Source organism: Equus quagga, chromosome 11 (genome assembly GCF_021613505.1).
Source record: "Equus quagga isolate Etosha38 chromosome 11, UCLA_HA_Equagga_1.0, whole genome shotgun sequence".
NCBI lineage: Eukaryota > Metazoa > Chordata > Mammalia > Perissodactyla > Equidae > Equus > Equus quagga.
The window spans coordinates 95329722-95350884 of NC_060277.1; the positions used below are offsets into that span (position 1 = coordinate 95329722).

The window sequence follows — 21163 nt, forward strand, 5'->3', positions numbered from 1 at the left end:
CCCACTTCCATACAGAAATGCTTTGGTACCCAAAGGCACTTTGTGCCTCACCAGATGCCAAGGCTGCACAAGAACGTGATGAGTCTCAAGGACAAGACTCTCCTGCTTTTAATGGTGTGTGGATTTTAAGGGGCTTTGCTGAACCGGAAGGGCTGTGTGAAAGGGCTGCAGTGAAGTGGGAGTTGATGCAAACACGCTCCTGAGGCTTCCCTGGGTGAGAGTCCATATTGCTGTTCTTAGAAGGACCGCAGGCCTGAGGCTAAAGGTGGCCTGAAATGCCTCCAGTCGTACTGGTCTCAGCCTTATCCATGCTCCTCTGGGATCCCATGAGCGTGGACACTAAGAGGGGGAGTAAGAGAGGTCTCTGACACCCGTCACCACATTGGAATCTTGGAGAAGCATCTTCATCAGGAAAGCTGAGCAAAAAGCCTCAGTATAGGCCTCTCTGCACCCAAACAGGGGCATAGGGACCCTGTCGTCCCCAGGGTCATACATGGTCAAATGACCCCTGTGCCTCTGCCCAGGAGTCACCCCTCTTCACCCAGCAGAGACACAAACCAACAATACCAGAACGTGCTAGTTGGGCTTCCAGAGCACGTGAGCTTTATTGTTCTGCCAATAGAAGCCCTCACTTGCACTTCAGAACCCACTGAAATGGCACCCAGAAGGAAAACCTGACCCAGGAGGCAGCCTGAGAACAGAGACCCGGCACCCTTTGAAATGATAAGAGTTGCGGCCTCCAGCTGCAGCCAGCCTCATGACAGGCATTGAGAAACTCTAAGGCGTGAATTGCCGTGAGCGTTCTCAGGGCCAGGCCCTGGGCTCCACATGGAGAGAGGCGAATGGGCTTTAGGCTTAGGGCTGAATAGAGGCCAAGGGCAAGCCCTGGAGACCATGGCCTTGGCTTTCTGGGCCAGTCACTCTTAGAACCGGCCTCCCGGGCAGGGCACACAGATGGGCCGGGGGCTGCAGGTTGGGCGGGCTGCTCCAGGCCCACAGGAGGCCGCAGGAAGACAGGGGAGGCAGGACTTGGAGGGCGAGTGGTCAGGGGTGCACGGGTTACAGGGAAGCCTAGGAGAAAGAAAAAGGTCAGATTACTATGATTTTCCAGTTGCTGTTTTCAATAACTCAGAGCACCTTAAAAATCACCTGGTCGTGCCTCCTTGTTTTACCAATGGGGACATGGAGGCCCAGAGAGAAAAAGGCTTGCCAGGGTCACGTGATGAATTTGTAACAAGACCAGAACTACAATACAGGGCACCTGACTGCAAATGCTGGGTTCTAACCAGGCACCGTGCTGTCTCCCAGGGCTCTGTGGATTGCATTCAGAAGGCGAGCAAGCATGCAGGGGCACTCACTTGCAGTCCTCGCTCTCCAGCAGGCCCCGGTACGTGTTGATCTCGCACTCCAGCCGGGCCTTGACGTCCAGCAGCACCTGGTACTCCTGGTTCTGCCGCTCCAGGTCCGCCCGGATCTCGGACAGCTGCTCCTCCACGTTGCTGATCAGGCCCTGCATCTGGGCCAGCTGGGAGCTGTAGCGCGCCTCGGTCTCCGCCAGGGTGGATTCCAAAGCATCTCTCTGAGGGCAGGGATTATAGGGACAAAAAAGGTTAGAGGTCAGAGAAGGAGCAAGGAAGATGTGCTTGATCCATCTGGGTCTCAGTAGGGCCTTGGAATCCAAGAACGAAAGCTCAGAGAATCACTTTGAGTCAGGGTGAACCACAATCAGACATCTCATTTGAGATGAGCCAATTAGCCCCTGTAACCAACTTGATCTGAGGAGTATCTCCTCTGTTAATGATATCTCTGAGTAACTGGCAATTACTCTGAACGTGTCTGTTTACACAAACCCAGGAGCTGCTACCGGGGCTTGTCAGTTGCTACAGGTCCCCTGTCTTTTACCACTGAGAGATTTATGAATGGGGGCTGAGTCCTCATTTCCTCTTCTCTACACAGAAAATCCTTGATGCTCGAGAACTTGAATCCCTGGAGCCTGCCTGTGAGGTCAGAGCACGGAGGTCGGGAGGCCTGTGTGATGCTAGGCTTGGTCTCTCAGCAGCTCTGCTTGAGTCTCGGGCTCACCGTGCTGTGCTGGGCCTGCAGCTCGATCTCCAGGGCGTTGACCGTGCGTCTCAGCTCGATGATCTCTGCCTGGCAGGACTGCAGCTGCTCCGAGCTGGACACCACCTGCCTGTTCAGCTCCTCCGTCTGAAACATACACACAGCACCTGGTCAGGAACACTGGGGACTCAGCTTCAGAGGTCGACAGAGGCCACTTAGAGTCATGAGCCAAGAAGGACCTTCCAGATCACCCAGTCCAACCATTCATTTCACACTTGAGGACATTGTTGCTTAGAGGACAACAGCCTGCCCAGGGTGTGCAGTGAGGTTGAAACAGAGCTGGACACAAATTCAGGTTTCTTGATTCAGAACCCCAGGGTCACTCTGTGTGACCCCATCACCCCCCTCCCCACCCCGTGTTTCTGTTGCACTGACTGTTTCTAGGTCCCTACCTGGGTGTCGAACCAATCTTCAGCATCCCGGCGGTTATTCTCCACCAGGGTCTCATACTGACACCTCATCTCATCCAGAACACGGTTCAGGTCAACAGGTGGAGCAGCATCCACCTCGACGTTGAGCCGGTCACCCAGCTGGCAGCGCAGTGAGTTCACTTCCTGTGGCACACACAAGGGTCAACACTAACTTTCCCAGCTGGCTGCCTCATTCACCCTTCTCCCCCAAGCTCACCTTTTCCCCATGCTCACCTCCTCCCCCTTGCTCACCTCCTCCCCTATGCTCACCTCCTCGTGGTTCTTCTTGAGACAGAGCAGCTCCTCCTTCAGGGACTCTACCTGGGCCTCCAGGTCAGCCTTGCACAGGGTCAGATCATCCAGAATCCTACGCAGGCCGTTCATGTCTGACTCCACCAGCTGCCTCATGGACACCTCCATCTCATACCTGGCAGGCACACATCAGAGCACCTGAAGATGCATTTCCTTCTTATACTTAAGTCAGATGCCACCCTAGACTGGCCTGGTGCTGTGTGTCCTGCCTTAATGCCTCAGTGACTTGGTGCAACCAAAACCCTGAGTCTGGGCATCACCAACATCCAGTTCTACCAGCCCCCAACCAAGGGGCGAGCAGGACAACTCACTTGGTCCTGAAGTCATCTGCAGCCAGCTTGGCATTGTCAATCTGCACTACCAGCTTGGCGTTCTCTGCCTTGGTGCACAGGGTCTGGGGAGATAAAGAAGTGACTTCAGGGAAAGAAAGGACATTCTGCTTCCTGAGCTCCCCAACGCTGGTCTGGGTGGCCTTTGGAGGGAGGGGGTCACCCATCCCTGGGCTCTTGGCAGCTGAGGATCCACGAAGGCTTAGGCGTGCTATCGGGTTCAGACCAGGAAACCTCTAAGTTCCCCTCCAAGGCAGTGCGCCTGTGACCCATGACCTGGGGTAGAGAGAGGGCCGCGTGGAAAGGCTGCAGGGAAGACCCGGTGTGTCTTCCTATCTCCCAGGCTGCCAGGGGCTCAGGAAGGTCTTGACCAAGAGCATCATCCTCTGTGCTTCCCTGAACATACGTGGTCCCTCTCAGGAGCAAGCTGGGACTTTCAGGGGATGCAGTCTTGGCAAGAAGGAAACTTCTGGCAGGCTTTCCTTCCCCGAGTTGGTTATAGGAAACCCAATCTGCACCAGACACATCAAATCCAGTCCCTTCACCTTAAAAAAAAATGAAGCAATTGAAATGCAGAGAGGGGGGCTGTGGTACCAAAGACCACACAAGTTCAGAGAGCCTGTGTTCAAGGCCTGGCTCCACTAACTGCCAACTGGATCACTTTGAATAAGTCACTTGACCAGCCTGAGCCTCAGTGTTCTCATCTGTAAGTGGGCTGGTGGTACCTCCCTCATAGGATTACCGTGAGGAGCAATGAGGCCACAGATGTGACCATGCTGTGTGACCTCTGAAGTGCCCCATGGGAGCAGGGTTACCACCACAGATGTTCTGGGTTCCACTCCAGTGCTGGTGGCACCTGTGCTGGCGGGCAGCGAAAACCACTCTGAACCCCTTACCTTCTTCTGGATCTCCTCGATGGTCCGGAAGTAGGACTGGTAGTCAGGGCACAGGAAAGGCACCTGCTGCTCACACCACTCGCGGATGCGGCTCTCCAGGCTGGCGTTCTCCTGCTCCAGCTGGCGCACCTTCTCCAGGTAGCTGGCCAGGCGGTCGTTCAGGGACTGCATGGTCTCCTTCTCGTTGCCGGTGAGGATGCCCTCCCCAAACCAGCCCCCGCCCATGCTGAGGCTGGTGGCAAAGCCTCCGGAGGGGAGGCAGAGAGCAGGGAGGCAGCTAGCGGCCCTGCAGCTGCTCTTGCCCAGCCCGACTGAGCAGGCAGAGAAGCTCCGGGCCCCCCGGGAGAGGCTCGGGAGCCTGCAAGAGCTGCTGGAGTACATGGTGGACATGCGAGCGGAGCCCCCACCAGCCCCTCCTGGGACCTTGAGAGACCCCGAAGAGAAGCTGGCCTTGAGGCATTTGGAAGCCATGGCTTCAGCAGCCCGGACACAAGCGATGGATCACCAAAGCCAGACACCCCCGATGCAGAGAAGCAGCGCCTCATCCGGGTTTATATCTCTGCCCCAGTGGGTGTTGGCCTTTTCAAAGTGTTTTCTCCTCATTAAAGTTAATACCACTTTCCATCAGAACCCCTCATTAACCTGTTATTTAGCTCCCCGTGAACATTTCCCGGCCTCGTAAAAAAGGAGCCCCGTTGGACTGGCGGCTACTTCGAGACTCATCTCCATTGTCCCACGTCGCCCGGGAGACCAAGTCTCCGTCTGTTCTTCAAAGGGGCCTGTCATCAGAGCCCAGACCTCAGACTCCTTGTTAAGAGGTGTGGGAGTCCAGCCACTGTCTTGCCTTTCTCCAGCATTGCCTCCTTTTATGGACCCAAGAGAGTAGAGGAGGCCTCTGGGTTGGCACCTGGGTGATGGAAGACCAAGCCTGGTGGTTGCAAGAAGGCAGGTGCCTCACACCTGATGAGACATAGAAGGTTCTAGAATGGCCTAGGAAATATGGCTATGGGGATCAACTATCCCGGTCTCACCAGGATTGTTCTGGTTTTAGTGATAAAATTCCATATCCCAGAGAACTCCTTAGTCCCCAGAGCACTCCTTAGTCCCAGGCAAAACGGAACGCTTGGTCACCCCAGATACAACAAAGCCTCGATGACACATCCCTACTCCGTCCCTCACCAGGAAATCTGTTCTGCTTGTGTAGCCTCAGCTCCAGCCAGAATGACCAGAGGCTGACTAACTGAGCACCTGCCCATGGTGACCCCTCCCATGCATAGGGAGGTATGTCTTCCCAGGCCCTGGCGGAAAAATGGACAAGCCTTCCCTCTGGTTGCCTGGGGACAGGGGAGTGGCCTTGATTCACAGGCCTGCTCGGGAGGCACAGAGAGCCTAACCTTCAGAGTTTCTCCCTGCTATGCAGGTTGTCTGGACTGGTGCCCAGAAAGCTTGACAAGGGTGGGTTATTTTCCCAGCAAATCCAATCTGCCAAGCAAGTGAGACCTGGGAGAGGGCCTGGGAGCTGAGCGAGAGGGCGGGTGCCGCTGGGGAGGGGCCTCGTCACACGGAGCCCCATGGGACTTCCCTTCTGGTTGGCCCGCGGTCTGGGGTCCTGCTTCTTCTTCTGGAGACATGCATCATCTTCCCATCCGGAGAACGACCGTGAGCGGAGCACCGTGTTAATCCTCATGTTGAGCCCGAGCTTGTTATCCCCACCCCAAAGCTGAGGAAACCAAGATTCGGGGACGATAAGAGCTTGCTGAAGTGCCACCAGCTACTGACTGGCAGAACCAAGATGCCAACCCGAGTCTGGCCTGGCCCTCTCCACTACACCACCCACCTCCACCTCTGCTCCAGAATCCCATCAGGGCTGCCGGATGTGGTTGGGCTCCATGGAGAACAGAAAGGATGGAGTTGGGTGGGCTCCACAAGAGGATGGCCAACAGCCACAGTGTCCCAGGAGAAGCAGCCCAGCATCATGGTTACATGTGAACTCTCTGGGTTCAAATCCCAGCCCCACCACATAGCAACTGTGTGACTTAGCTTCTCTCCATCTCCCTTTCCTCCCCTGTGAACTGGGAAGAGGAGGATGGTACCTACCTCCCAGGGCTGCTGCGAGGTTACATGAGTTTGGAGCATCTAGAACAGCACCTGCTCGTCGTGAGTGCTCAGTCACGGCAGCTGCTGATTGCCAGTCCCCACACAGGTGGGGTCTTGTTATACTCAGATTGGTGATGCTAAGCAGCTGTCGCTAGGGAGTGGGGATGGACTCTGAGCACACAGGCAACCAAACATGGGCCAGGTGCATGTGTTTGGGGCCCTCCAGTATAGATCTCCCATGAGTCACTGTGCGCTTCCCACGCCCAGGGACCTGGTGTGACCGGCACCCGCCCAGCCCAATCCAGGGCCCCATTGGCTGCCTCGGCCTCTCCTCCCTGGAAATCCATGCCCCAGTGCAAAGACGCAGCTGAGCTGAGAGCCTGGCTGCACCTCTTTGAGCATTTGTGTTTCCCACCCATGTGGGTACAGGGCTCCGCCCAAGCCCTTCTGAGCCCCAGCCTCCTAGAAATGTTCTCTGGGCTCAACAGGGCCACTCAGGAGCCAGAGAGCCCAGAGCAGCCACAGCAGTGAAGGCCTAGGAAGCCCCATGCTGTTTATACCTCCAGGGGTCACATGGGTTCCCAGGCAGGGCTCCACACTTGTGCTGCCCGGAAGGGGTTTCTCTCCCTGACCCAGCCCTATTAATGAGGCTAATGGTAATAGCCTTCATTCACAGAGTGCTTAGTACCTGCCAGGCCCTGCACAGCAGCTGAGCTCTCTCCATGCATTCTCTCCTTCACCCCTCACAACAACCTCATGAAATCAGTGTCACCAATATCCCAATCTAATAGATGAGTCAACTGAGGCTCAGAATGTTTCAGGAGCCTGCCCGAGGTCACACAGCTAGTGAGCAGCAGAGCCAGCAGAACTAGCATCTGTGCAGCCGTTCAAGGTGCACCCTCTCCTTTAAGGCTCCCACACACCCTGCCACTCAGCCAGGGAAAGAAGGGTGCCAACTCCCAGGATGGTGAGTGCTTGACCCAACATTCTCATGGTCTTCCCAGGGAGCCTGAAGCCCAGGCCTTCCCACTCCAGGCCTGAGGCCATCCCCATGGTCACTGGGGGCCAAGCCCCAGCCCAGCCTTTTCCCTGGAGCCTGCTCCCTGCTCCAGCCCTGTGGTGCCGTCCTGGCTCTGAACACCCATGGCCGTGAGTGGTGGTGGATCCGCAGGCCCTCCATTCATTGGAACCGTCCTCAAATTGTCCTGTGTTTCAACCCCATCTTCCCAGGGAGACAGTAAACTCTTGGAGGCAAGGACTGACCTCGTGCTTCTTTTGAAACCTGTGTAGTGTCGAGCACAGTGCTGGGCTTCAGAACGAATGAATGAATGATTGCTTTACCCATGGTGAGTTGTGCTAAGGGAGCAAAGAAAGGATTCTGAGAGGAAGGGAGCATAGAAAGGGAGGGCAAGAGGAAGAAAGGAGAGAAAAGTGGGCAGGGAGCAGGGAGGGAAGATACTTCCAAAGTCCGTCTTACTGTCCCTGCCCTTAGAGATGGGGAACCCGAGCCTCAGTGATGGCGAGAGCCTGGCATCTCTGCAGGCGGCCAGCACCTGCCCAGACTAACCAGCCCCTTCGGCAGAGAACGAAGTGTTCCCGGGGCTGAAAGCCATTCTGCCCAAAGGGGGACAGAGCCCGTAAGTCAATTCAGCACTGAAAGTGTGGCTACAAATTCTTGATAAGTTTTTTTTGGATAATTTTATAAAACATATAAGTAATATTTTTAAAGCTATGAAGTAGCATGTAAATTGTTCTGGTCTATTTCCATTCTTTCTTAGCATCCTTTTTAATAGAACAAAATAGTTACCTAGACCCTCTTATCAGCAAGACCTAACGTGGTTTAGCAAGTAGCTTAACACATAACATAATAATATGTAATAATAATAACCATAATCCTACAGGGCCTTTGCACTCTGTTCAGATGGGGTCCACGCTGTCCCCAGAACATGCCATGGATACCCTTGGCCATGCTCTTAAATACCCTTTGCCCTCCTTCCTCCTTCTGCCCGTCCTTCACGGGTTCCATCAGTTCCGCTTCTCCCCTAACACCCTCCCTGGTCTCCTCAGCTCTCAGTGATCTCTCCCCCGCCTGAGAACGGGACAGCCTGCCCCACACCCCGCCGGCCATCCCTGGTGCTGGGTGGTAGTGCATGGGGTTGTCTCCACAGCTCGGCCATCAGCTCCTTGGGGACTGTGCCTGTTGTCCACTATTTGGTCTAGCTGATCAGACCGCCTTGACATAAAGTATTATGTTCACACTGGGGAAATTTGATAAAATGTAATATTTCATATCCTTTCTCTCTTGATGTCAAGGAAAGGGCAATGACACAGGAGTCAAAAGATCTGAGAAGGTGTCCTGAGTCTGCCACTTGCTGTGCGATGCCCAGTCCACAACAGTGTGGAATTCATGTGCACATCAGTTAGTGACTGAAATTGGAACTCGCTTAAGGGGGTGTGTGAGGTGGAGAGCAGAAGGGCTTCCCTAACCGATGCAGACGCTCCGAACAATTTAATAAAAGTTAGGCAAAGCTACATCCATAAGCGCCTGCAGCCACACTGGGCTGTCTGAGGGCATGAGATGAGGCTGTGACTGCACTCTGTAAACTGTAGAGTGCTCATAAAAAGGGAACACTGTACGGTGTGAGGAGTTGGCAGCCTGATTGTTTGTCAGGTCTCGATGCTGTGTGGTCTGTGTGCCTGCTCCAATGCAGTAGCAAGGCAGCTCGAGCCGTGGCCAGAACGGAAGACACAGTCCCCCAAACGGGGATGCGATGCGCTCGGTGCGTGCCGGCCGCCCTCTTCTCATCTCCTGACCCTCGGGTGAGCCAGGAGTTGCAGACCCTAGGCTCAGAGCAGGAGTACGGAGCACAGAGAGGGGCAGGGCAGGACAGGGTGAGACCATGTGGACTGGCCCTCCTGCCCGGCCTCTTGCCCCAAAGCCGGTAGATCCTCTGGGGTCAAGGCCTTCAGCTCCACTGTCCAGCTCCGAGGGTGCTGCTGGCAAGCAGACCAGGCCCCACGGTGTCCTGCCACATAAGAAATCAAAGAGCTTGGGCCCACCTGCTGAAGTCTCCTGTTCCCCACTCTCAGCCTGGGCAGTCTTCATTTAACACCAACACTCATAGCTATGACTTCCCGGGTGCTGACACACATTGTCCCACTGGAGCATCCCGGCAGCCCCATTTCACAAATGAACCAGCCAACAGCAGGGACCTCATGACTGGGCACCCACCGCCCAGGGCAGAGCCAGGCTCAGCCTGGGCTGCTCCCATTCCGCCTGTGCGCATCCTCCCCTACGGTCTGAGATGCGTTTGCTGCACCTCTGGCTTGTCTGGCAGGTGGTTAAAGACGCACGTTGAAAGAGAGAGGTGGGAAACTGTGTGCTGGGAAGAGCACCAGAGTTACCTTCAGAATAGCTGAGCAATGGCCTGTCTCTGCCACTGACCGCTGTGTGGCCTGGGGCAAGTCACCTGAGGCAGAGGGACAAAGGAGACGTAGGGCCCTCGGACTTCTCACAGGCCACACTTCTCTGAGCAAAGGGCTGTCCAGGGCTTGCCATGGTTGAGCTCAACCGTAGAATCCAGGACACACTCTGAAGCTGCCCCACAGCGAGCTCCCCAGGCTCTGCTCTGTGCCTGAGACCCATGCACACCTCACTGTCCCTGCTGCCCCTCACTGCAGCCCTGATTCCAGTGTCAGAGACGTGGCTTCACCTGCCCTCCCGCCTCCATCTCTCAGCTCACCCCGACTCCGGTAGGGGGCCCTGGCTGGCCACCCAGAGTTTGCCTCTCCCCGGTTGGTCCTGGAACCCCATCTCCAGAGCTATCCCCAGTGTCAGGCCTGAGGGTGGGCCAGCAGGTGACGGGAGCTGGACAAGGAAGGAGAAGATGAAAATAAGACAGAGATGACCACCAGATCCAGGCAGGGCTGGCAAGGAGGATGGGCCTGGGGGCCTGTGCCACCCCCAGGTGGGCACCTATGGGCAGGGCCCAGCCTGTGGGTTACAGCCAGCGCCCATCTGGATCAGATCAGTGTCTGTTCTTGTGAACCAGGGCCTGGGGTTGCCCCGTTATTAAATATTTGAATCACCCTGTCATTGTTCCTGCTCAGAGCCAGGAAAGACTCAGAGCCAAAACCCACGAGCTTACTGCAACCCATGATCAAGCACTAAGTCAGCAGGTGAAAATAGACAGAGTCAAGTTTGCTATGCCAAGAGAACACACTTTATTGGGGAAATTTCCAGGGAAACCTAGTTTTGCATGGCGTAAAAGCAGTTAAGTCTAGAAACACAACATCAGAAGTATTTTGGTAGAAAAACCTGCTGAGCGGGGAGCCCCTCTAGGGAAGGGGGGTCATTTAGAGCCAGGAGCCACAGGGGTGTCCTCCTTCCTGTGGGCCAGGGCCCGCCTCAGTGGGCCGGGCAGGCTGGTTACAGCGGGCAGGGCTGCATGTGTTCCCTGGAAGAAATGATTTTCCCGTCTCTGATCTCCTCGGTGATGGTGCGGATCTGGGCGCTGACCTGGGAACCCGGGGCGCAGGGCCCCGTGGAGATGTAGGGAACTCTGACGGCAGGCTTGCACTCCGTGGAACAAGGGTGGGCAGGCAGCCTGAGGAAATGAAAGCGTGTCAGGTGCATTTGGCATCGAGGCATGGGACTGACATTCACGTTAAACAGACAGGGAATCAAGTGAGCCAGGTGGGTGATGACAACGAAGGGCCTCAGCATCTCTGAAATCCCCGAGGGGAGGAGGATGGGGCTGCAGGGATGAAGATTAGAAGGTCCCAGCCAAAAACAATGGCTGGAAGAGCGCTGGGTGTTGGGCTGGCTTGTCCCCCTGGGAATGACCAAAGCCCGGGGCTAGAAAGAATCTCTCTCGAGAGGCTGTGGATCGATCCCCTGTCATCTGTGCAATAACTGCTTCAGGGATGGACTCCCTGCGTGCAGGGCCTGACTCCTTAATGTGCAGCACTGAGGGTCCGATCTAGGTGATTCCTCCCCCACTCCCACCGGCTTTCCAGGGCCCACGGGCCACTCACTTGCAGTCCTCGCTCTCCAGCAGGCGGCGGTAGGTGGCGATCTCCGACTCCAGCCGGGCCTTGACGTCCAGCAGCACCTGGTACTCCTGGTTCTGCCGCTCCAGGTCGCAGCGGATCTCGGCCAGCTGGGCCTCCACGTTGCTGATCAGGCCCTGCATCTGGGCCAGCTGGGAGCTGTAGCGCGCCTCGGTCTCCGCCAGGGTAGATTCCAGGGAATTCCGCTATAATGGGAAAGAGGAAGAGCTGACACCAGAGGGGATCCCACCCAGAGACCACAGCCCTGGGAATCTGTGTGCCGCTTTGATCACACCCCATGATAACCTGCATGCTGAGATGAGGGGCTCGAGGGCCTGCCACGCACTGTGGCCAGCCACTCAGGCAGAGGCCACTCACCATGCTGTGCTGGGCCTGCAGCTCGATCTCCAGGGCGTTGACCGTGCGTCTCAGCTCGATGATCTCCGTCTGGCAGCACTGCAGCTGCTCCGAGCTGGACACCACCTGCTGGTTCAGCTCCTCGGTCTGAAGCACACGAGAGGGCCCAGAGCACGGTCACACCAGTGAAGCTCCTGTGAAGGGTAACCCCCCACCCCAGGGGCTTGTGTTGCTGGGCTGCCCCAGCCCACCTGGGTGTTGAACCAGGACTCCACATCTCTACGGTTATTCTCCACCAGGGCCTCGTATTGGCACCTCATGTCATCCAGAATCTTGGTGAGATCCACTGTGGGGGCTGCATCCACCTCCACATTCAGTCGGTCCCCAAGTTGGCAACGGAGCGTATTGACTTCCTGCAGAGGAGGTGAATTGGCATAAGATTGTGGAAAAGATACTGGATTGGGGTTAAGTGAGCTGGGTTTGAACCCGCCTCCCTCGGTGGCCAGCTGTGTGAAATTAGACAGGATGCTTAACCTTTCTGAGCCCCAGCCTCCTCATGGACCTGTACCCCCCCCTTCAGGGATTTGAGAGAGTAAAGAGTGACAATGCAAACACCAGGCAAATTGAATTGTTGTTTATCAGGCACTAGAGTCCAAATGGAGATTTAGTGTCATGGGCAGGAGTGTGGGATCTGTGTGACCTTAGGCAAGTGACTTAACCTCTCTGTGCCTCAGTTTTCTAATCTGTAAAATGGAGCTTGTAATAGTATATACCTCCTGGGATTACTGTGAAGATGAAATGATAATGAAATGCAAAGAGCTTCATATAGTTCCTGGCACACAGTAAGCAGTCAATAAATGTCAGCTGGGGTCACTGTGGAGGTGGCTGTCACAGCTGTTATGCCTAAGGGTCAGCAGGGGCTCCTCTGGAGGGGAAACTGAGAGGTCACCCAGCACCAGCCTCACCTCCTCGTGGTTCTTCTTGAGGCACACCAACTCCTCCTTCAGGGACTCCACCTGCATCTCCAGGTCGGCCTTGCACAGGGTCAGCTCATCCAGGATCCTGCGCAGGCCGTTGGTGTCGGCTTCCACCAGCTGCCGCAGGCCCAGCTCCGTCTCGTACCTGCACACACAGAACCCTGCTGAGTCTGTGGCAAAGGACCACCACAGGCGGACCCCTGCCCTGCTGTTCAGCTGCAGTGGTTAATTTGGAGTCAGCAGCATAGTGGTCCTTTCCCTCGACCAGGAAGGGTTCTGGAACCAATGCCACATTTCCCACCTACAGCTCCATCTGGCCTCAATCCCGTCTCACCGGCTCCCAAAGGCAGGGGACAGAGGCAAGGGAGCCGCACAGAAACCTTCCCTGGTCAGGCCCACTCACTTGGTCCGGAAGTCGTCAGCAGCCAGCTTGGCGTTGTCAATTTGCAGGACCAGCCTGGCGTTCTCAGCCTTGGTCAGCAGGATCTGGGGAGCAAGGGATGTCCCATGAGCTGGGGAAGGCCTAGCATTGAGCGGCTGGGTGGAAGGACACAGCCCAGCTCACAGAGGCCATGCTTGTGAGTACCACCAGCACCTTCAGCATTTCCAGCCCTGAGCCCTGAATCCAGGTGCAGAGGGAGCACTGACCCCGGGAGAGGCATCACGAGGATGCCAGAGACCGACAGTCTGGCATCTGCAGTCCCCAGAGTGGCACAGAGGGCTACAGCAGGGTGAGTGGAGAGACCCAACCGATGTGGTTCAGGCTAGGCATCCAATACTCACAGGCTGTGTAATCATGGGCAAGTTGCTGAACTTCCCTAGAATTCAACTTCTACATGTGTTAAATGGGTCCAGTAATACCCAAGTCTCTCCCAGATGAGAAATAAACAAGCCAACAGACAGAAGAGCATCCAGCACAGTGCCTGTGTCCAGTAGGGGCTTGGTACATGCTACTGCCCTTCCTACAGCTGAGACAGCAAGGGGAGGGGAGGAATGGCTGACAACATGTTACAAGCATGTTGAGAGATGAGCAGAGAGGCCTGGGTCCCCCAGGAAACCAAGACCCTGGAGAGAAAAGCTTGCCCTAATAGGATAATTCCGTAAGAGCTACAGTCCCATCTGTAGTCTCTTGGGATAAGGCAGAGCCCTTCCAGAGGTTGGGCTGCCCAGCTGGAGAGGGCCAGGTCATCCGTTACCTTCTGCTGGAGATCCTCGATGGTCTTGAAGTAGGACTGGTAGTCTGGGCAGATGTACGGAATCTGAGACTCGTACCACTCCCGGATGCGGCTCTCCAGCTCCGCGTTCTCCCGCTCCAGCTGGCGCACCTTTTCCAGGTAGTTGGCCAGGCGGTCGTTCAGGAACTGCATGGTCTCCTTCTCGTTGCCATTGAAGGACCCCTCGCAGAACCAGGTGCCACTCCCAGCAAAGCCAGAGGGGTAGCACCCAGTGGACAGGTAGGAGCCGGGCAAGCAGCTCCCAAGACCGGAGAGGCCCAGCCTGACAGAGGAGGCCGACCTCGCAGCCCCAGCAAGACTGGGGACCCTGCAGGAGCCCACAGAGTGGACAGAGGACACCCGAGAGATGCCACCTGCTGTGCCACAGAGGCCCCTGACAGAGCCGGAGGAGAAGATCGGGGAGCAGATCTGGGTGGCCATGATGCTCACAGAGGGAGGTCTCGGCTGAGCAAGGAGCGCTGGTTCTGGACTCTCGAGGCCTCTCTGGGCGTTTATATACACTCTCCGTGGGGTGTTGGCATGTTAGTCTCGGGAAAGCCTATTCCCATTCTGGAAAGCTAATCTCATTAGAATGCAATTTTTGCTACCCATCCGGAATTCCTTACTTGTAAAAAAAAAACGTAATAATTGTAGAATTTGGTTTGCTAAGTCAGGACCTCAGCTGTTGTCATTTCCTAGCAGAATATGAATTTTATGGCCTCTTCAAAGTCTCTGCTCTAGATCCCATAAATCGGGAGTGGCCTCACAATGACATTTGGTTCCTGCTGTCTCTGCACGCCTCCCTGGAGGAACCCAGCCTGTCCATTTGTCACCCCCATCCACCACACCCACCCCTCTGAGCTGCTCACCTATGCCTGGGCCCCGAGCTGGAGAAAGGGGGGAAAGTAAACTAAAATTCACGGAGTACCTCTTTATGTACCAGGCTGACAGTTGCTTCATTTATACCCCACAACAATCCTGGGAGGTGGTCAATATTGTCTCCATTTTACCAGTGTGGAAACTGAGGCTCAGAATGCTTAAAAAAAAAAAGCTTGCTCAAGGTGAACAGGCTGTGAGGAACAAAGCTTAGATCTGAAACCAGGGCTCTCAGATACCAAATCCCATGCCCTTGTCCCACTGCTTTCTCTACACTGCCAAGGTCAAGTGCAGGCACCCAGAATTTAGGGACGAGGGACCTACATTCAAATCTTGTCTCTGCTGATAATCTGCCTGTGACGCTGAGTGCCTCACTCCCTCTCCGGCATCCTCGGCGTCCTCATTGAGACAGTAGAGGTCACCAGCCTGCCCTGACTGCTTCACATGGATAAGAGAAGGATCAAAAAGAACAGAAGTGTGGGGCCATCCCCGTGGCGTGGTGGTGAAGTTAGCACCCTCCATTTTGGTGGCCCAGGGTTCACAGGTTCAGATCCTGGACATGGACCTACACATCACTCATCAAGCCATGCTCTAGCAGCATCCCACATACAAAAAGTAGAGGAAGATTGGCACAGATATTAGCTCAGGGGCAATCTTCCTCAAGCAAAAAGAGGAAGATTGGCAACAGATGTTAGCTCAGGGCCAGTCTTCCTCACCAAAGGGGGAAAAAAGAAGAACAATGAAAGTGTTTTTGAAAAGCATCAGGTGCTGTAGAGGTGTTGTTTAGGCTAGGAGGACAGTCTCTGATGATGGTTCATGGCTGTGCTGGGCAAGGGATCATGGGTGTGAGGCCTCAAGTGGGGCTGATTTGGAAGGCATTTTCTTTGTGGCCCCCAGGTCTCTGAACCTAGCAAGGTAGAATCAGGACCTCGGGACAGCCCACTTGCGCCCCCCAGTCCCTGAACAGGGTACAGAGATGGTCAGTGCAGACTCTCTGGACAGGGAAGGGACAAGGAGAACAAATGAAACACTGCCAGAGAGTTAAGCAAGCCACGAGAGAGGAACCTCAGAATCGAGGAGCAAAGGTGGCTTCAGTGCTTCCGCCTCCCACCGTGGGTTTTCCCGAGGCCCGAGCAGCCTGCCCACTCTTCTCCCACACACACTTGGTTTGCAAGGCTGGCGTTTATGGAAGCGTTTATGTGCTTCTGAAGTTGTAATTTGCCGGCCTGTTAAAATGCTTTATAAGCTTCTCTCTGAAATTACTCAGGAGGGTTGGCTGTGGCGCACAGGCCTCGCCCAGTGCAGTGGGTATCTCGACAGGATGCCCGAGAGCAGCCCCGTGGGCTCCCAGGGCGCCCACCATGCAGCCCCTCCTGGGATGGGGGGTGGAGGTATCAGGCCTCCAGAGAGAGCTCCGGCCGCCTCAGCGACGGTCCTCACAGCTGCCCATCTTCCCTGCTGTCCTGGATGGGGCTGTCTCAGGGCTTTTCATCATTCCCACTGCGCATGTCGTAGACTCCGTAATTCTTTGGTGTGGTGGACTCCTGTGAATTGTAAAATGTTAGCGGCATCGGACTCTATCACCAGATGCCAGTAACACCCCCCCCCCAAGTTCTGACAACCAAAAATGTCACCAGACCTAGCCAAATGTCCCTTGGGGGGCAAAACCGCCCCTAGTTGAGAACCACTGGACTCTCAGGATGGGCCTGGGGCTCTGACCAGACCTCTATAAGCCCCCCTTTGTTCTCTAGGACAACAGTGCAGAGTCTGGCTGTCACTGTGGGCCCCACTCAGGCAAGTCCTTAAAACACCCAGGCCTCAATTCACCTCATTTGTGACACAGCGTGCTTGTCCTGAGGGCAGTCCTGGCCAAGCCCCTGGCACGGTTCTTCTCTGTTTGGGAACTCTGGCCACCGGACATCTGAAGTTAATGGCCTCCTTTCCTTTAATTCCTCCACCGTGCAATCCGTATCTGAAGGTGATTCTAGGTTTTTCTCAGGGTGACTGAATAAGCAGGTGTCAGCTGCTCTGACAGGTCCCAGCACTCTCAGCCGGCGCATCAGGAAGGCCACCTGGGCCAGAGTCCGGGCAGGCGTCTCCAGGACTGTGAGGAGAGCCACCTACCTCTCCTGGAGCAGGTGACAGGCCGGGCAAAGGAAATGGCCTTTCGCTCGCCCTCAGCCCCCTGACTTTCTCCGTGTTGAAGACTGCAGGGCCACCTCTCAGAGGAAGGGTGGAGAGGCACTCATGGAAGGAAGTCCTCTGTGCTCTTCCGCCCGGAAGCCTGGACCATCACAGGATGGAGTGAGGCCCAAGAGGAAGGATGCTCTGCCTGTGTCAGAGAAGAGAATCCGGGATTCACAGAGCTGCTCATCTCCCAGGGCAGCTGCAGGTGACCACCCACCCCCCAGGGTGGCCCAGCTCTGGAAAAATCCACCTGTTCAGTGTAGAGTAAACCAGGGGTACTCATTCATCAGGTTTTCTTTCCAAATAAGGGTCCTATTCTAAGACCATTCTTTCTAACATTAATCAAAAATACACTGGGCTAAGGGTCAGGGGGCCTGGACTCCAGGCCATGCTCTGCCCCAAACTCCCTGTGTGAGCCTTGTCCACCCAGGGCCCCAGAGCCCCAATATGAACAAGGAAGGGCCTGGACAAGGCAAGGTGGAGGGCTGTCCATCTCAGACATTGCAGGATTTGAGGCCCAAGCATTTCCCATGATGCTGGCCAGGAGTCGCCCAGATGTGTCTATGACTCCCTCACCATCCCCAACAGCCGCTGGCCCTTCTCTGCCCCTGACCCGCAGAATAAAGAGGAGTTACGGAGGTTCCAGCCCACGACACGGTTAGGTTTTGTTTTCTTCACAAACCACCACAGACCTCAGTCGCCCCTTGCGTCCACACCCGCACCACGAGAGAGCAGATGCGGGCTTCCGTCCACAGGCAGAGGCAGCGTTAACCCCCTCCCAAGGCTGCTCCCCAGAAGGGCCCACGCAGAGGTGAGGTGTCACCAGGACTTTGAGCAGGCATCCCAGCACATCCAGGCTGAAAGGACATCCATCTCTGGCCAACTCAGCCGGGGACTTGGCTTCGCAGAGAAGGGGCTCAGAGAGTGCCGGCCTGGGTGGCAGAGACCTCAGTTCAGGCGGCTCAGTCCCTCTGAGCTTCAGTTTTCCCGAGAGGTGAATGGAGACCATAGGCCACGTTCACAGGATTGTGAGAGCGACCTTAAAACATGCTTGATAAACGGGAACTCATTTCACAGATTTAAGAGATTGAAACTGTTCTGCGAGCCGTGTCGTCTGAACGCCATGGAACGCTGTTTCCGGGGCACGAACCACTCACCCTGGTTTCAAGGGACACTGATTCAGAGGCCTAACCCAGCTGTGCTAGAAAAGACAGCTGCTCAAAAAGGCGATGGCTGGGGCTGTGTCTAGAGCTGCAGGGGCCCCCTCCACCACGATTCTCTGGCCTCTGACCCTTATTCTAGAAGCTTCCAAAAACCCTACTCCCTGCAGGCACAGGTGCTGATTTGGGGGCTACAGTGCAGAAAGGATGCTCTCTGTCCCCCACGACCCCAGCTTAGGAGGGAGGGGGCAGAGGGGAGATGCTGTTGCAGGAACAGAAAACACTGTGGCTTCTCCCAGCCCATCTTGGAAGGCCACCAACTTCAAAGTCAACTGCTGGGTTTGTGGCTCCTTCTTCGGTAAAAAGAAGTCTCCACCCTCGAATGAGCTTCCATCTGAAAGCCTAGGCTCTCCATGGGCAGAGTCTCCACAGAAGGCACCAGGCACAGCCCATGACAGTGTGCCCAAGGAGGAGATGAGTGCTCAGAGCAGGCTCCCACCTTCCCTGCTTCTCTGGGCTGTGGTCGCCAGCCATCACCCCATCACAGTGCCCCAAAGGCATCAGAGGAAGCAGACAGTGCACCGCGGGGCTGCCGGGTCACCTACCACTGGCCGCCAACAGGAATAAAATCATTCAAGCAGTCCAATGGCTGTCTCTCGGACAGCGTCCTGCCGGCCTATAGGCTTCATCCTTCCAGGTTTCTTCTGCTGCCCGTTCCAGCTTTGACATCCATGCACACAGGTCCTTCAGAATTTCCCTCCCTAAGAGGCATCTAAGAAATGCTGATCCCATGTCTTAACCTCTCTAGACCCTCCCCAGCATCCACCCAGAAAACGGGAGACCCAAGCTCGCCTTCATTTCCCCCGCACAACTGCTTTTTCCTTGTAACAAAGAATTTGTTCAAGCGACAGTGGTGGGGATTCCTGGCCCCTCCCTGAAAAGCACGGTTCCTATGTATCTTGTGACAACTCCATCGAATGCTCTGACGTTAGATTCTAGTACAGACATGCGGTAACAGGTACAAAAAGTTGAAGAAAGCACTATGGGAGGAAGAAAGGTTTTCAATTAAGACATTTCGAGCCACCAATTTAATTTGTCCGAAGAATCAGAGAAAGGTCTCGCTTTCTCTATTTTGATGGGAAGACTCGGGGCTGTTGCAGACCTGCTAAGGATGGGGTTGCCAGATTGAGCAAACAAAAGTACTCACACGATTTGGGGCATCCTTATACTAAAAAAGTGTTCATTGTCTGTCTGCAAATTCGATTTAACGGGGCGTCCTACATTTTCCCCAGTAATCCTCCACAGGAGGCTTCTCTGGGTGAGAGCCTTGGCCAAACAAGTCAGAGCGGCTCCCTCCCTCCTCCCCCTGGGGCCTGTCGCCATGACCAGCTGGATGGGGACAGGTATATCAGGCTCCCCTTGGGAAATCGTGCCTTTCTGCCCTTTATCCCCTGTTCTCGGTGGCTGCCATTTTTGCCCTCACACGCCCAGCAAGCAGGACTCGGAAGTACTGTGCTGAGTTGTCCTCTCTCTTATCCTGGCCACCTCAGTGACATTCCGCCCTGATGGCAGCTGCCTTGAGCAGAGTGACTCAGCCCTTCCTGGGCGAGCTTTGGCAAGTCCTTCTTGGCTCCATTTCCCACCCCTCAGTCTATGCCCCAAACCCCCGCCCCCCCCCCCCCTGCTGTCACCAGGCTTCGCCAGCCTCAGGACAGCCTGGACACACACTGAGTGACCAACGAGGTCTTTCCCCGCTCCCCGGCTGCCCGTCCACAGGGCCCAGAGCCCGAGGTCAGGGGCTGGGGGGAGCTGGCAGGTTGGCCATGGCCCTGAGCAGGGGCCCCTCCTGAGCCTCTGGGTCTACAAGGCTCCCGGGCATCCATCTTCCCAACATGCTGCTCCATGCATCGTCCTGAATCCCCACTGGGCCTCGACCTGACCCTGATTAGGCCTTGAAACTCCCACTTTACCAGGCCCAGAACTGCCCTGAAACTCTCACGTGCCCCAAAATACAAAGGTGCTTTCTCTCCCCTGAAGTATGGTTTCCCAGGGCTTCAGCGTTCTGCTCCAAACTGCACTTGCCATGGGGGAGGCCCAGAGAGCCACCCTGACCCCCATCTTAAGCCGTACCTCTCCGGTTCTCTTGTGCCAAGCTCTGCCTTCCGCATCCTAGGGCCCCCTTCCTTCTCGCCTATGGGCCAGCTCTTCCAGCGTGGCTGTGCTGGCTGACAGCTCCCGTCTGGAAGAGTCCTGGGCCTCCTGCTCAGAGTCACTCAGTCCCTAACTCCCCCCACCCAGCTTTTATGGAGAATTCCAGAGCTGACCCTGCTCTCCACGATGCGCTTAGAGAACCTGTGGTTTGTGGGAGACGCACAGCCAGACCCACTGGGAGAAGGAAGCTGGTACCTCAGCCTCTGCGTCCCCTTGATTCAGGTACCACTTAACTGAACCACAGAGTGAACTTCCCAAACTCCCTGTTTGATTGGGTTCAGCCACCGGCGTTTACTGGGCTGGTGCAGGGTTGACCTCACTGGCTTCCTGCTAAGGACTGTAGGCTCCAGGTTGTAATTAACCACGCTCTATACCGCGGATTCGCTTTCAAACTGGCCTGAGATCTTTGGATGAAAGAAGCCACAGAGTTATTATGGCTGTCCATAAAAATGGGCCAGAAGAGTAAATGCCAGCTCCTGGCCAACCCCCGCCCCCAAATCCCACTCCCAACAGGTGCCAGGCGAGTCTCAGCAACACCCCACCTTCTCCCTCCCAATCTCTGCAGCTCCCAGAGGAGCGGATCAAAGGGATGCAACCCACACACCCTGCTCCGCTCCAGCCACCAAAAGCCCCAGGAACACGGTCCCACAGGGGGCAAGTCCCCAGCAGCCCTGAGAAGCGCTGACGCTGGCAGGGAGGGAAGAAGGGCCCCAGCAGCTGACACGGGAAAGCTGGAACAGTGCATCCTCACAACCCATCGACCCCCTTCCTGTGACCGCTCTTCCTTCTCTTCCTCAGGCTTCCCTTGGACAGGACAGTGGGATTCCCTTGCCAGGAAACCCCAGATACCCTCACCTCATACTCTGGGTCTCCTGTGGACCCTCGAGGCTGCCGCCCAAGACAGGGACAACAGGCCCCAAAGGCTCTCAGGGCTGCAGCTCGGCCCTCAGCTGGTCCCTGCTCA

General features: G+C 55.8%; 2 protein-coding genes and 1 long non-coding RNA gene across 3 annotated transcripts; all 3 read right to left on the reverse strand.

Moving 5' to 3' along the window:
- Positions 1-577: 577 nt before the first annotated feature.
- On the reverse strand, positions 578-4637 carry KRT35 (keratin 35). Its single transcript, XM_046677152.1, has 7 exons — positions 4069-4637; positions 3155-3237; positions 2802-2958; positions 2514-2675; positions 2083-2208; positions 1359-1579; positions 578-1071 (listed from the first exon to the last, which is right to left on the reverse strand). The coding sequence occupies exons 1-7, from the start codon at positions 4537-4539 to the stop codon at positions 924-926; spliced, it is 1368 nt and encodes a 455-aa protein (XP_046533108.1). The 5' UTR covers positions 4540-4637; the 3' UTR covers positions 578-923.
- A 135-nt stretch (positions 4638-4772) lies between these two features.
- Positions 4773-15205, reverse strand: KRT36 (keratin 36). The gene is made up of 7 exons (XM_046677149.1): positions 13748-15205; positions 12955-13037; positions 12540-12696; positions 11826-11987; positions 11596-11721; positions 11203-11423; positions 4773-10772 (listed from the first exon to the last, which is right to left on the reverse strand). Exons 1-7 carry the CDS (start codon positions 14204-14206, stop codon positions 10595-10597), a joined length of 1386 nt encoding a protein of 461 aa, XP_046533105.1. The 5' UTR covers positions 14207-15205; the 3' UTR covers positions 4773-10594.
- A 107-nt stretch (positions 15206-15312) lies between these two features.
- On the reverse strand, positions 15313-21163 carry LOC124246295 (uncharacterized). Its single transcript, XR_006890459.1, has 3 exons — positions 20119-21163; positions 16469-16973; positions 15313-16185 (listed from the first exon to the last, which is right to left on the reverse strand). It is a non-coding gene; the product is annotated as an uncharacterized LOC124246295 (long non-coding RNA).